Raw genomic sequence first — 16,071 nt, 5'->3', positions numbered from 1 at the left:
ATAATTGTTATTATAATAGTAAGTACATGTAATATGTGTAACAAGGACACCTTAAAATAAAGTGTTACCCTATTTTTTTATTTACATAATAAGAAAGCAAGTAAGTCCATTTGTAAGACCATTAATATATTTACATAATGTTTAAGCCCCCCCCCCCGGCTGTATTTGTATTTTGTATACATATTATTTTTTGTTTGTATTTTATGTTTTCATGTGTATTATTGTAGTCCTAACTGTACTTTGACTGTGTTTTTTGAAGTTTAATTAAAAAGAAAGAAAGCTAAAGCTCAGGCCTTACAGAGGCCTATTTCAGCCAAACCAAATTATATTTAAATTATATTGTATACTGATAAATTATCGTCATCATATACAGTATTCATTTCAATTAAACTATGAATTTAGCTTTGTATTGTAGTATACAGAATAGCAACATATACTTTAAAGTCTTGACTAAAAAAAATATATATATTTTGTCATATTATTTGGGATTTTTATGGGAAACCGTAAAAAAAATACCATAAATATGAAGAAAATAGAGTAAGACATCTTCCACATGAAAATGTAGGCCTATGTATTATTTATGAAATGTATGTATTATTCCACAATATTTAAAATTATATGCCATAGTAAAATGTAAACACTTGAAACAATTCCAAAACAGCAACACTAGAAAATTTTTTTATAAATACATTGTGGACAACAGCAATTATTAATTACAATTTTACCATATGAAAGCACTTGACATTTATGGAAATATACCCTTCTCCTGAGATTAACTTTTCACGTAAAATCTATCTATTGTGTTATTTTTTTTTATCCAACATATAGCCTATTGCACAAATAAGATTGTATTATTTTAGAGGACATTGATATTATTTTATAGAGGACTTTTTTTGTTTAGAGGACAAGAAAATCGAATCTAACTTTAATTTAAAATAAAAAAAAAAACACTGCTAGAAAAAACAAGTAATGACTTGTTATAGTTACTGAAATACAGCTCTTAGTTCCTGCCTCCCATGTGACAACTAGCCCCGGCGTGCCCTACATGCTGCATTATTAATATTAACCTCTAGATGGCAACCAATACAAATGAAGCGGCTGAATCCGTGTAGCAACGATCGCACATTTACCCCTCCATCCCTGATGAATGCAAATCCGTTGCATTCTCAAAAAAAAGGTTTATAAATCTAAAATAAACTAAACCTATCCATTAGAGAAGTGACATTGCGACACAAAGTGGGGGGCGTGGTCTCTCATGAATATTAGCTAGAGAGGCGTGGTTTGGTTTCACCTGAGACTGCTCTGAGGAGCGTGCAGCATGCAGCGCAGTACACACAGTCAGATCTCTGGAGCAGAGGCATCATTAGCAGCACAACAGGGAATCCAATGGAAACACAGGATGACTGATGCTTACTTTTTCTGAAACAGTCAGGTAATTTAACTACAGAGTTTGTGATATATCCTTGACATTTTGCATGCGCTTTTTTATTAAATCTGTGTAGTTATCATTAGTAGGTAGGCTATCTTTGCGCATAATCTGTTGTAATGCAAGCGGAGCCTGCTGGGATCTCTACACGCAGGTGAAGGTGACTGGGAATGAGTGCCAGAAGTGTCCTTTAAAAATACCGCAGTGGTGTGCAATCTGATGTAGACCACACGCAGACACAAACTCTTTTTATAATGATCATGAAAGTCGAGTGAATATCTATCTATCTATCTATCTATCTATCTATCTATCTATCTATCTATCTATCCAGTAAATTTGTTTTGCAGGTGTATGCTTTGCACTAATAAATCTGGTGCTATGAGACCTGATTTGTATGAAGTGAACGGTTCTGAGTGATTTATCGGAGGCATCAGAGATATCAGTTTGAGCTTCTCTTTTTTTCTGGAAGTTGACCATGGGGTGAAAAATGCATATAATTAAAATTTGCTTCAATGTAGCATTTTTATTAGCAAGTCTACTTATAAATATAAAACTTATTCGATACAACCCTGCTAAATTAATATTAATTATTTATACAATTTAGACTTAATAAATTGTTAGCATGCATTTGATCTGTGCTGTATTTAGTTGGACCAGAGGTTGGATTAATACTGTTTATGTCCTTTTTGCCTGCGCTGGATTAAATGATTATTTTGAATATACTTTCTAATAATACAAGTAAAATTGCATATCTGTGCCAGAGAATGGTAGAAGGAGTGAGTAGTATTTATTTCTGTAACTAAAAGATGCATTTAGAAATTTCAGACAGAAAATCAGCCTTGAATAACTAATGGAACTTTGGGGAGGGGGATTAGTCCATGTCATCAGAAGTGAATGCACAGTTGTCTTGTTCTTTTGAGGGTTCTCTTAACTCTTATAGGCAATACTTTGACAAACAAACCATGAAAGCGTCTTCAGAAACAGTGCCATTGTTATTTGATTTAATTAACCCAAGTAAGACAGATAATGTGCTTATTAATGGCTTCAAAGTAACAGTAACTTGGTCTAACAGTAATCTTGTCTCTAACGCACTCAGAAGGTCTAATGCATTCTTGAATGGTTCATTCTTTCCATTACGTCAAATCAAACATGCTATTTTACTTATCTCAGCATACATGAGAAACCTATTGTACAGCTTTTGTAGGGGAATTAGTTATAATGTCTGATGGAATGGATGCATGAACTATTTTGACATGCATAATTATAAGTAGCGTTTCAGGAAGCAGTAATCAGTATTGGAAATTAGACTTGAAAATTCTCATTAAGTCAAAATCTCTCATGACTCTTTCAGTGCAGCTAAACTAGATTAAGTGCAGATGGAGAATTAGTGAGATATGCCATAACATCCCACATTTGGGTGATTAGAGGTATTTCTTCACCATCTGTGGAAATGTCAGACTGGAAATATATTATTTATATTGTTCAACTGACAGATGGCTATATCAAAAATGATTCCTTTACGACTCTCTGTGCTTGATGCTTCTGTATGTACTATCTACAGTATATAGTGTATTATATGCAGGCAGGCAAATTTGCTTATCCAGCCTGTGATGTGATCAGGTTGACGTGTCTCTTGTCCATACTACCCCGAGCAGGGTGCTTATTGTAACAGGAGAGGTGTTAATGCTTATGTGTTTATGGTACAGTATATGTCTGAATAGATGAATTGATATGCATTAACCCAGCAGCTTTCCACTGAGGTACAAGAAATTGGAGCAAAGCAAAACCATTTATATTCACTTCAATGGGGTATATAGTGGCTGCATCTATTGTATCTATATCCACTGCATCCATATCCATTTCACCATCACATAATGGTGTTTCTAGACAACAAACACATTTAAGCGATACCTCATAATATACAAAAACATTTTGTGACTCTAAGTGTTTTGAAATAAGGTTTTCTCACTATAAAGTGAATCAAAAGCTACAAAAATCACTTTTGAGGCAGTTCTCCAGAGCCCAAAAAAAATCCTCCACATAGTGCATCATGCCAGAAAAAAATATATATTTTGAAGGAATAGTTTACCAAAATATTAAAATATGCTGAACACTCAGGCCATCCAAGATGTAAATGAGTTGGTTTCTTCATCAGAACAGTTTTGAAATTTAGCATTACATCAGTTGCTCACCAATGGATCCTCTGCAGTGAATGGGTGCCGTCAGAATGAGAGTCCAAACAGCCTATAAAAATATCACAGTAATTCATAAGCAATCCACATGACTCCAGTTCATCAATTAGCATCTTGTGAAGTGAAAAGGTGCGTGTTCGAAGTAAACAAATCCATCATTAGTATGTTTTAACTTTGAACCATCGCTTCTGGCTGAAATGTATATAGAAATTCCATAATCCATAATAGCAGTAGCAGTGAAAAAGTCCATCCCCTGTTGTCCTCTCACATCACAATCCATCTATTTAGAACTGTTTTGAACAGTTTTTGCTTGTAAATTCTGCATGATCTGTGCATATTTCTCTCCTGATTCAGACAAGACTACTTTTTTGATAAAGAAATCAATGTTATGGATAGAGGACTCATATTTTGACCAGAAGCAACGTTAAAATCATCTTGATAGATTTGTTTATTTATTGCAAAACTGCAGTTTGTGGATTGTGATCACCTGTTTGGACTTTCATTCTGACGGCACCCATTCACAGCAGAGGATCCATTGGTGAGTAAGTGATGTAATGCAAAATTTCTCTAAATCTGTTCAGATGAAAAAACAATCTCATCTACATCTTGGATGGCACGGGGATGAGTACATTTTCAGCAATTTTTCTGTTGAAAATGACTGACTAGACCTCAGCGTGACCAAGCAAAAGCTTTGTTTTGTTTTTTTCAAGGTCAGCTCTTTAATATTAACCATTTATTGCCATATTTTAACCATATAATTAATAATAAAGTGGAGTTTGTTTCTTTTTTGATACGCTTTTATCTAATGTTTTTGTAAGTATTTTATCAGGTTGTGTTCTTCCTGAGAAACAAGCACCATGCTGTACCAGCTACAGGAATTTTAATTGTTTTGCACATTTTTATGCGATTGCCTGAGGCTTTTTCATATCTCTGTGTAGTTTGATAATAGCATTTGATACAGTAGATGTACACTGCACTATGAAATGTTGAGTGGATGCATTTGTGTATAACGTGTTTTCTCATCAAGCCATCTGCTCTTGATATGTGTCTCAGGAAGGAAGAGACTTACTCATTTTTTTTCTTGCTAATGCAGCGGGAAACCTCTGACAGAGCAAGGATGAGTTAGCAGCCCATGACTGCACTGCTGGAAGCGGGAGCTTGTTCTAGTGAATCAGCATCAATTACACAACAACATTATCTTCAGCAAAATACTGCTGGAGGAACCTGCCTGGATCTTAGCAGAACCTCAGTACATCCTGTTGATCATGCGGCAGACCAAACAGCCCAACTTCATGCTGATGGTGCTTGGATACCTAATACCTGTCATTTGGGGTTTTCCATTTGGACCGGTTCTTGATGTGGATGTCACCCCCAGGACAACTGTACATGTCAAAGGTAAGGCTCTTTACATGTATTTCGGTGTTGTGTGCCATTCAGAACTGAATTGAAAATGCTTTTTTTTTTAGTTCTAAATGTTTCTATTTCCTCATATCATATAATTACTTAATATCTGATTGTAGTGTTACATAGTATGCAACTGGTATGGTCTAACAGCTTATTATTTTCTAATAAAATAAGATTTGTTTAAATTTTATACCTTGAATTTCACATCATGAGAGCATTTACTTTGTCATTTACTTAGTTTTCATAGTCAATAAAAGTATCAGGTGTATTCGCTTCATTCATGGGCCGAGCTGAATGTGTTTGGCACTATTTTGCCTGTAGTGCTGGAGGCTATGGCAGTTCTCTGGATATTATTAAACAGCCCTTCTCACTTGTCCTGGCCCAGTTCATGAGATTCACACAGCAGATGCCGTGAGAATATCAAGTGAGGTTAGGTCACACTCACTTCTGTGAGGTTAGCCTGGACTAACACGTGGGCTCTCAGTGTGTGACGAATTTGATCGTGTACCGGTATGTTTCTTTTTTTTGGAAAGAAATTAACACTTTTATTCAGCAAGGATGGCTTACATTGATGAAAAGTGACAGTAGACATTTACAATGTTACAAAAGCATTCTATTTCATATAAATGCTCTTCTTTTGAACTTTTATTCATCAAAACAAATCACAGTTTTAAACTGTATCCTGGAGATATAGTGGCTACTACATACCAAAGGTGTGTGTGGTGTTTCAAAGAAGTCAGTAACTAGTAAAATGGTTTGTGTGAAAACCTTAAGAGGCCCGAACAAAGTAATTAAACCAATTGTGAGCCTGGCTTTATTAGCTCCAGGCCTCACTGATGCTCCTAAATCTGTCAAAGCTTGTTGTCTTTATGCTTTGTACACCAAAGGGGTTCCCAATAACTGTAGTTGAACGTTAATAGCTGTTATTGATGAATAATGCCTGCAATTTGGAATAAAGCCCAAGCTTTTTCTATAGCTGAATGTTCTCTTGGAGTAGATTTGCCCTCTGACTGCACTGATGAAGATAAATGTGTATTTATCACCACAGACTCACACTATCGTTTAAGCCAGTTGTGCTATTTCTGGTTGGTCAGGATGCTCGAACAAATAGAGCAATGTTTTGATAGCACGGTTTAGCACCATAGAGCCAGTGTTCACATTTTTAGGTGGAATTAGCCTATGCATGATGAGAATATGAGATAGGAAAGCATTTTAACATCATAAAAATTATGTCACCTATTTACTTAAGTGCATGTAAGATAACTGACATACTTGTAAAATGATTGAGAATGTTATGACATCTTTACCCACTCAGGTGCATAAACTGAAGTGTTGCTAAAGTTTGCTGCTGCATAATGGCTCATACAGTCCATTTGTGCTCAGACACTGCAGATCTTGTTCATGTAATTTTGTCTTCATTATTGTATTTTTCTCCTTGCCCTGGTTGACTCAAGTCCTTGACCTATATTTAGGCTCTCTTGGGATGAGAGGCAGAGCTAGAGCATACAGAGAGAGCAGGGAGAGTGTACAGACATGCATGATGTAAGGGTGTTGAATCTCTGCTAAATCAAGCTTTTGTCTTACAATATGTCTATTCAGGGAGAGAGTTATAATGTTGAATTCAAGAAGAGATCATTTTGTGGGTGTAACAAAAGGTGCTGACTTGCTTTAATGGTTTGCTGTAGTGGGTTTGAGTACATGGAGTGTTTTCTCTTTATGTGCAGGTCGTTGGGTTCATGGCTGTCTGTTTTCGTAGTGCTTAGCAGACCTGAAGTAATGCTGAAATGAAATATGTATACATGTGTAATTCGTCTGGGGTAGCAGGACAAGGAGAAAAGTGCATCTAGGGTCTTTAGAGATTTTTGTATATACTGCATGTCTGTCTATTGAATGTTTAAGACCTTGAGATGTTATACTGTACAGTAATTTTAATTAATTAATTTATTTGTTTGTTAAAATAGAAAAGTTATTTTAAATTGCAATAATATATATATATATATATATATACAGTACACACACACACACACACACACACACATATACATGTATATATATGTATACATACATATACATACACACACACACATACACATACATAAAGAATACTTTTTCATTTAAATTAGCTGTTTTCTATTTTAACAGCAATGGAACTATATTTAATATAATATTATTAAAAAAAAATCTATATTATTATATATTATTTTTATTACCATTTTTTATTAATAGAAATATTTAGTAAAATAAGAGTCCTTCCTGTCGCTTTTGATCAATTTAATGCACCATTGCAGAATAAAAGCATTAATTTCTTTCAAAAACATGTGTGTATTTTAATTCTTTGTGAGAAAAATCTCTATAAATTAAATCCTTATCCAGCTATTGCAAACAACTAAAGCAGTCTTGGAAATTCATTGGTCAAAAGGTGTGGGTAGTTTCTGTTGAACGTTTTATAGACAAAATCACAGTATGTGAGTTATCGTGTAAGGTCAGGAGATATTTCAGTCGAGGCAACTGCTGTGGAAAAAAGCTAGATCTATATTTACTGTTCGGGCAGAAAGGTAACATTTCTTGAAAACACTGAGGTTTACAGAAAAGGCACTTAAAATTCACGTCTAACATTCACTGTTTGTTTTAAACGTGCTTTGAGAGTAAAAGCTTTCCTCTGGGATTCATAAAAAGGTAGGCTTGATAAACCAAAACCACAGAATCCAGCCCTCTGATGGAGGGGGTTTTATCCTCGTGGGGGTTGCTGTTGTCTTGGTGACAGGATTTGAGCGGTGCCATCTACTTCCTTCTTTTAGTACAGAAATAACATCAATAATAAACACACATTTGGGGTTGCTTACATTGGCATTATGCTACAGATTATATTTTACATTATGCAAAAAGGGTTCAGTGTGACATTTATTGTTCTGGGAGAGAATTACTTGTTTTTGTTTTTTCCCCACACATATGCTTCCTGGTCATTTTTCAAACCAGTTTTGATTTCCCTTTCACTTTTAAGACAGTAGCTATGCCTGAAACTGCATACTGTCTAATTAGTACAATATTTGTATTGAAACTTACTTTTTAGCATTTAAGTATGTTCTATATAGTAAGAATATGGTTCGTATGAATTAAATTCTGACGTACTACATCCGCCATGTTATTACTGGCACCTGACCTACCAGTGTCAGTTGCGTCGCTTCACAGCCATTCATAACTCCTCTCCCGTGGCTTCATGGGATGGTAAAGTTTCCACTGAATGCGCACTACAGAATGTTAGTGGAAGTAGTAGGTCATCTAGGTACTTTTCGCTTAATGTTTTTCCGAATACTTTGTATTCAGACATACGTACTGTTTTTCGCCTACTGTATAGTATGGAAGTAAGCATATTTGGATGCAGCGACTGTCAAGTTAAAAAATGGCCAACTTTTTAAAACTCATCTCAAAACCCCTGCATTCTGTTGTTATTCTCATTTTTATTTTTGAGGCGTCTCCTCTGGTAGCCACGCCCACTCTGAAATCTCATTTGTCTAGAATTCCAGATCACCTGTGATTGACAGCACTTTCAGTGTGGACAGACAAATTACTAATCACTGGGAACTTGGTTTACACTTGGTTTGGACTTTGCCACAATGTTGATGATCGATTCACTGCCAAGGATTGGAACCAATCAATGACCGTTATTGCTTTTTTGACAAAGTGTTTATCAAAAGGTTACTGAAACAGATCTGTAGTTCGCTCACTTTAAATGAATTGAAATGAAAACATCTATTAAATGTCAAGTCATTAATCAAGTATAGTGGACCTTAATGTTTTCAAATATAAAACTCAAGTTTCTGAAGAAAATCTGGGCTCATATTGCTTTATTTTGGTACACAGTACAATACAGATCTCTATTATTGTTAGCGTGTGTTAGATATATTATTAAAGCAGTATGTAGTGGTACTGTGAGATGTGCAACTAATAAGATTAAATATATTTTGTAATCCTGGCGAATCTTGACTGTGGTTGTGTAATGTTGATCACGTCTGAAGCTGACTGTTCTCACCCAGTGTCAGTATTTATTTAGTCAGCGCTAGCCCCCTAGCAAACACAATTCCGATTGGACACATGAGCACCGCGGCTGCCCGCCCAAGTTTGTTTGGACCAGGGTTGGAGTGAGTCAACAGTCAAGTCACACACACACACAGATGCTACAAAGATGCATGGGTTTGTAGCATGAGGTGAGAGCTACAATACTTAACCCTTGTAGTGTGTCCTTGGGCCATAACACAGCCACCCACACTGTCATTTTTTCATATGTCATATATTCATAGTCAATTATACTCGAATATAAGAAGAATGCAAGATCATACAGACATTGCATGCACAATTTGCCTATTACCGGCTTGGCACGATGGTTGTGTGGTTGAAACTTGGTTCCAGTGTTCATTCTAGGTAACAGACTAGAAAGAAACCACACACACTGCTAGAGCACAACAGGAGGCCTTGGGCGCTGTGTTGACTCTGCTCATGGATTTGTTCCCTCAGTGATACACAGAGTCAGTCTGTTTTTATAGGCTGGTGTGGTAGGGCAGTTAGTGCACTAGCAGGCCAGAGGCTATTTTTCATAAGACCCTTATTTGCCATTATGTTATGAATAACAGCAGTTCCAAAAGAAAGTGGTTATTAGAAATTGTGATGATGGAGTGCTGCAAATAATTAGATAGATGAAAATTGATTTCATTTATACATAGTGTGCATGTTATCCTAGAGTAAATTTGTTTGTTTAAAGGGGTCATATGATGCTGCTAAAAAGAACAGTATTTTGTGTATTTGGTGTAATGAAATGTGTTTATGCGGTTTAAGGTTCAAAAAACACATTATTTTCCACATAACCAGCACGGATCAGCTCCAGGCATGACGAAGCAGATATCGTCCTTTTTTGGAAGGCCAAACAAAGTAGTTTCGCTTTCACAACGAAACACAGCATCACACACGGCGGCCTACAGTGAGCGGTGGCAGCCTACAGTGAGCAGAGGCCGGGGGCTAGCGTGAGGAAGGGCCGGAGGGTTTGAGTGAGCAGAGGCGGGTGGGCTTGAGAACGGCGCGGCCGGCGATTTCGACGAAGGAGCGTCCGGAAGGACATTTTATGCACCAAGAGCTTGTAACACTCCAAAGAGAAAGGAAAAATTGAAATCGCATCATATGACCCCTTTAAGCCTACACTCTTAAAAAATATAGGTTCCAAAGGAGAGTTTTTACAGCAATTCCATAGAAGAAAAAAAATTCTGTGAGCAGTTCTAAAAAGAGGAATTTTTTAATAATCTAAAGTACCTTTTTTCTACTTTTTCTAAAGAACCTCTTGTGCAATGGAAAGCTTCCATGGATTTTAAAGGTGCTTCATAGACCCATATATGCCAGTAAAGAGCCTTTATTTATAAGAGTAAAGCGTGTGAACCCTCTTCCTGGTCCCCTAATTTTAAACAGAAATAAATGCAAGCTTAAAATAAATAACATAAATGTATTCTTTATTGAAGATTTACACATGCATTTACAGTTAAATAAATCATAAAAAATTTATTTAACACAAAATAATGACATCATTATAAAACATTTTCTGTGAAAGGATGCAACAGGGAGCAGTTGCAAGCATAATCATCATGGCATCCATATATGTTGCAAATATCTTGTATCTTCATTCCCATGTTGTCATTTATACAGGACATATGGGACAATTTTTTATACTGGACAATTTTTTTGATTATCTTATTTGTATAGCACCTCTAATCAAAGAAATCCATCTCAAAAATAAAAAAGCAGTACAATAAGCATCAAGTTCTTAATATGAAAACAAGCTGAATGCCTAGTTGCCATCTTTACTATCTGTTGATAATATGTTCCATAGCTTTGGGTTTATTTGTCGAAGATAGCATCCCCAGTATTCTTTCAATTGTTGCTGTAACCTTTTTTACCATTTAATGCTGACCATATATTATAAAATGAATATGAGGCCATTTTTAGTAATTGGTAACTAATTATTTTAAGTCTCAAGATGGTGATAATGAGATATTTTAATTTGCATTGATATGAAAAAAGAGAAAACACAAAATCAGATTAGAGACAGTAAAGTAGCAGTCGCTGTATGTTGCCATGGACAGTCATTATACAAAAATATTTGACCATATTGCCATGATTGACTAATTAAAATCAAGTATTCCAGAGACAAACATGTCAGATGTTCATAACATAGGGCTTTCTAATTATTGCCAGCAATGTACATCGAAATTTCTGCTCTATATGCATTTTCTCTTCCCTTAAATTCTGATAAGTGATTATAAAAGTAGTAGTGTTATTGCTGTGGATGTGTGTGTGTGTGTGTGTGTGTGTGTGTGTGTGTGTGTGAGTGAGTGCCTGTGTGTGTACATGGTCCAAGGACACACAATGTGCTTTGAGCTCAAAGGCTTTTGTGTGATCTCTCAGTTTATCGTCAGCTCTGCACTCATCACTGTGTGTGTTACAGTCACTATCTTTCTCTATCTACACAATGAGACACAAGGATTAACAACACACACAGAATGTCGTCACTTTGCCTGAGGTCCTGAATCGTGTTTGCATAACTTAATATTTTCTTTCCTGTTATGAGTAATTTTAGCCACTGGCTGTCCCACATGCACAGCAACCCGTAGGTCTGTTCCGACCTTTCTTTGATTGACAGTTTAGAGCCTCATGGCCTTGACATTTTGGTTTATACTGTCATTAATTTTCACGCTAGCTCAAACACTAGACTAGTACTGCTTGTTTTGCTCTTTTAAAAGCTACTAGTGTTAATATTTGTAAAATATTTCTGTCAGAGCTCATAATGTCTATCTTTATGCAATGTAGTATAAATAACCAGTCTATAACTATACTAATTTAAGTCTCAGTTAGTTGTAAGCTGTATGTGTTTGAAAAAAATAAAAAATTTAAACTGCTCATCTGAATAATTTGTTTGGTAAGCAGACTACACTTGCTTTTGATTCACCAAAAAAAGAACCATCTAACAAAAGTAATATGTTTTGGAATCGGACTACAGTGGTTGTGCTGTATGTCGTTCAGAAATTGGACTACACACACTACGTTTTTGATTCACTAAAAAGAACTGATTCGGTCAATAATTGGACTACACTGGTTGCACTGTATGTTATGGATTCACTAAAAAGAACAGACTCGGTCAGAAATTGGACAACACTGGTTGCACTGTATGTTTTTGATTCACCAAAAAGAACAGACTCAGTGAGAAATGAAACTACACTGGTTGCACTGTATGTTTTTGATTCAACAAAAACAACTCAAGAGAGAAAATCAGACTACTACACTGGTTTCTCTATATGCTTTTGGTTCACTAAAAAGAACTGGCTCATATGAGTCATTCGTTTTGCAATTAGACTACACTGGTTGTGCTGTATGCTTTTGGTTCACTAAAAAGAACCGGCTCATAAGAGGCATTCATTTGGGAATAGGAAAACACTGGTTGCTCTGTATCATAAACTTTAGATATACCAAAAGTGCACTCATGTTATTATGAATGGGAAAAAGTGCAACTGGCAATATGGTGGGAAAAGCGTAAAAGTACTGGTAAAAAAAAAGAGCCAATCAGCTGTTAATTGTCATTGCAGTTGCTGTTAGAGGCTCTGGTTGTCATAGAAACAGTCAGTGTCCTGAGACACGCTTAGGGCTGCACAAGTGCATTCGCTGGACCAACCTAAAATATAACCTTTTTTAAAGGGGTCACATGATGCGATTTCAAACTTTCCTTTCTCTTGTACAGTATGTGGAAAATAATGTGTTTTTTTAACTTTAAACCGCATAAACGCATTTCATTACACCAAATACACAAAATAATGTTCTTTTTAGCAGCATCATATGACCCCTTTAATGCTATTTGAGCATAAGAAACAACATTTATGGGACAATTTATGTAAGATTTTGTTACTAATTTGAAATATTCTTTAAATGTAAGTGTGGCAAGCAGTTTTTGAGATTTCAGGATTTCCCCATTCAAATAAAAGCCTTACAGAGGTGCTGCAAAAATCAGACTTTCCTTGAAAGGGACTCTCTGTATGCTTTTGATTCACCAAAAAAGCAGTGTTATTCATTCTGTAATCAGAATACACTGGTCACACTATTTGTTTTGTGTTGATGATTTAATAGCGGTGTCTCTCAGAGTATTTTAGTATGCTATTCCGGTGTTCAGTCTTTAAACAACGACATTTTTGTACTTTGCTCAAAAATATAATGGAAAATATGATGGGGCACAAATCTCTTTTAAATTCTAGCTGCATATTCTTACATGCTGGATTTACTGTATATTGTTGCTGATGCAGACTTTAGCACTGTGTTTGGGGGGGATGGGTGTTTTGAGAGGTAAGAGAAGGGCATTTGAGGGGTACCATGGTTGTTATGTGGCCTAATACTGCCAAGTCTCATCAGCATAGCCCACCCGTCTCTCAGTATGGGGCAGGAAATCTCAGCATGCAGTGTTGTAGATGGGCAATACAAGTCCTTTACCCTTTAGAATTTGCCTGGGTTTACTTTATGCCCTTAATTTGAGGAAGCAGACCACCCAAATGCGTTAATGTCTCAGAAAGATACTTTATGATTGTGCATGAAAACAGGAAGTGTTAAATCCACTACTTTTTACAGCACCTTTTTGCTTTCTCTGACTCTTTTTATTGTGCCAGCATTTCTTTTTTACAGTTTGATCTTAGTTTGTGGCAAAGCTATGTCACATTAATGCAATTCATGCCATACCTTCTCATGCTGCTGAATGAAGCTTTATTATTCTGTTTTCATGGTCATCTTTTCTTTGTAGCCATTCAGTTTATTCATAGATTGCTGATAATGATTTAGCTCTCCATCTGTTCATCCCAGTTCAAATATTTCCAATAATAGACAGAGTGTAGAGCTATGAGTGGGTCTCTATGTTGTTGACACGATTTGGTCATGTTTGTCCCTGTTTTTCTAACTGGGTCTCTTTCTCCGTTCGCAGGGCTGCTGGGTTGTAATCATTTCCGTGGAGCTGCAGTGAGCTACAGTTCTCTGTTACTGGAGGACGGACCAGGGTTGTTGTATGTTGGGGCCAGAGAGGCCATTTACAAGCTGGACACCTCTAACATCTCTGACACCAGTATCTCTCTTTCTGTGAGTTCCGCCTTTGTCACGATATTTTCAATATGTTTCATTCCTCTTCCTAATGCAGCTGGGCTGATCATAGTTGTTGTTCATGTCTGTATAACAGCTTGAATGGGCAGCGTCTGCAGAACAGAAGAGGCAGTGCCTGAGCAAAGGAAAGAACAATCAGGTATTGCCATTCTTGATGTGTAGGATATCCTCCCCTAAATCCCATAGCTCAACTCAATGTCATGCCAATAGGGTTGGGTACCGAAACCCGGTACCAATATGGCACCGGTACCTATGTAACCGGTATGTACTAGAACCGAATCAGAACGCAGATTTCGGTGCCATGCCTGAGCTATCGATTGAAATATTTGTCCTCTGGTTCTCCGAAACAGACGTAAGAAGCATCATCACCGGCACCACACGTGAAAAATAATTTCCCGACTGAGAAAATGCACGTGAACTCAAGTCGGAAATCTCTAATAATACAAATCCAACACATCTTTGTAGTAACATGAGTGTCCATGTTGTTTTCACATTCCGACTTAAGCACAACTTGGGAAATGAGAGCATTCGAAGAGCGCGTGAATGCAGTAATTACACTTGCTCTGATGGCAGCAGGTAGCCTTCCGTTAACTAAGCTAAACATGCTTAAATTAAAATGCCTAAAGCTAAACTTCCCTTGTATTCACATTTCTAAACCTGTTGTCCAACAAAAGAGAACATTATAACCTTTTTACTCCACAACACCAGTCAAATGCTTCCTTTTGTGATCTGCTTCTTGTCACAGAATGAGGCAGAAAATATGTTCCATAGGCTACTTTAAAAATATATATCGATTAGCAATGGATTATAAATATACTTAATTATTATGAAAATACCAGATGGCTTGAATAAAACAGATAAACTATATTGTCGCAGTCGAGTGTTTGTTGTCTTTGATTTATCAATCAAAACGTTTATATGCTCTGTTTACTGAGTTAACTTACAGCTATAATAGCAATGCCTATGTCCATATAAGGGATTTCCTGAGTTTCGCTACTTCTGTGACTGAATATGTGGATTTTCTGTGCGAGGGCGCCCTCTGACATCCAGTATGAATAAAACAGACATCATGTGTTTATAGTGCAAATGGCCAATTCATCATTTTTTTGGGAATTTTTATTTATGAATTTTTTTAATAAGTATCGGTTCAGGCACCGTTTAGGCACCGGAACCGTTTTAAAAGTATCAATTTGGCACCGGTATCGAAAAAAACCCAAATGATACCCAACCCTACATGCCAATGACTCCCAGGGAACAAGTACTGGTAAAATGTATTTGCCTGAATTCTCTTTAAGCTGCTTTGGATAAATGTTTCTTTCAAATGGATATATAAATGGAAAACCACATCTAAAGCATGAAAAGGTGTACTTTTTTGTGATACATACTGTAGATAACATTCAGGATATGCTGGCTATATTGGATCTGACAGTAATGTCGCACTGGTTACTATTGCTTGGTCTGTTTGTACAGATCGTTTGAGTATTTATGCGTTTTAACCTAAATCACAGCAGCGTCCATCTGTGAAGGACGTAGGCTGTCAAACATACACAACTGTTAGCCAATCATAACAGTGGGCGTTTACTTCCGAATCTACAATTCGCCACGCCTATTCAAATGTAGTATTCCGATGAGGGGGTCAAAACAGGACAGAAAATGATGATTTTTGATGTCAAAATCTTGATAACATTTTAAGTGGACCTCGAGTAATGTGCAAAATAATAAAAAAAAGGCAGTTCATGAGTAAAAAAAATGTTTTTAAATGGTTTTATTTAACTATAAGAACCCAGATTCACACTCTCAAACAATAATAAACATTTTCGAGTATTGGCTATTGGTTTTCTCCACAGCACCCCCTAAAGTCTGCGTATGGTACTGCATAATGTT

At 36.4% G+C, this 16,071-nt stretch overlaps 1 protein-coding gene across 1 annotated transcript in view; it reads left to right on the top strand.

Annotated features, from left to right (window-relative positions):
* Nucleotides 1-1,305: 1,305 nt before the first annotated feature.
* The window catches only part of LOC107690906 (semaphorin-4G), a 27,607-nt gene continuing 12,841 nt past the window's right edge, over nucleotides 1,306-16,071 (top strand). The window contains exons 1-4 of the mRNA XM_016489320.1: nucleotides 1,306-1,432; nucleotides 4,712-5,013; nucleotides 14,015-14,166; nucleotides 14,264-14,326. Coding sequence (XP_016344806.1) covers nucleotides 4,884-5,013; nucleotides 14,015-14,166; nucleotides 14,264-14,326 — 345 coding nt within the window. The 5' untranslated portion in view covers nucleotides 1,306-1,432; nucleotides 4,712-4,883. The remainder of the gene's footprint in view (nucleotides 1,433-4,711; nucleotides 5,014-14,014; nucleotides 14,167-14,263; nucleotides 14,327-16,071) is intronic.

Source organism: Sinocyclocheilus anshuiensis, unplaced genomic scaffold, assembly GCF_001515605.1.
Source record: "Sinocyclocheilus anshuiensis isolate Anshui unplaced genomic scaffold, SAMN03320099.WGS_v1.1 scaffold1885, whole genome shotgun sequence".
Classification (NCBI taxonomy): domain Eukaryota; kingdom Metazoa; phylum Chordata; class Actinopteri; order Cypriniformes; family Cyprinidae; genus Sinocyclocheilus; species Sinocyclocheilus anshuiensis.
The sequence above is the reverse complement of the archived record's forward strand: the minus strand, read 5'-3'. Positions and strand labels throughout refer to the sequence as shown.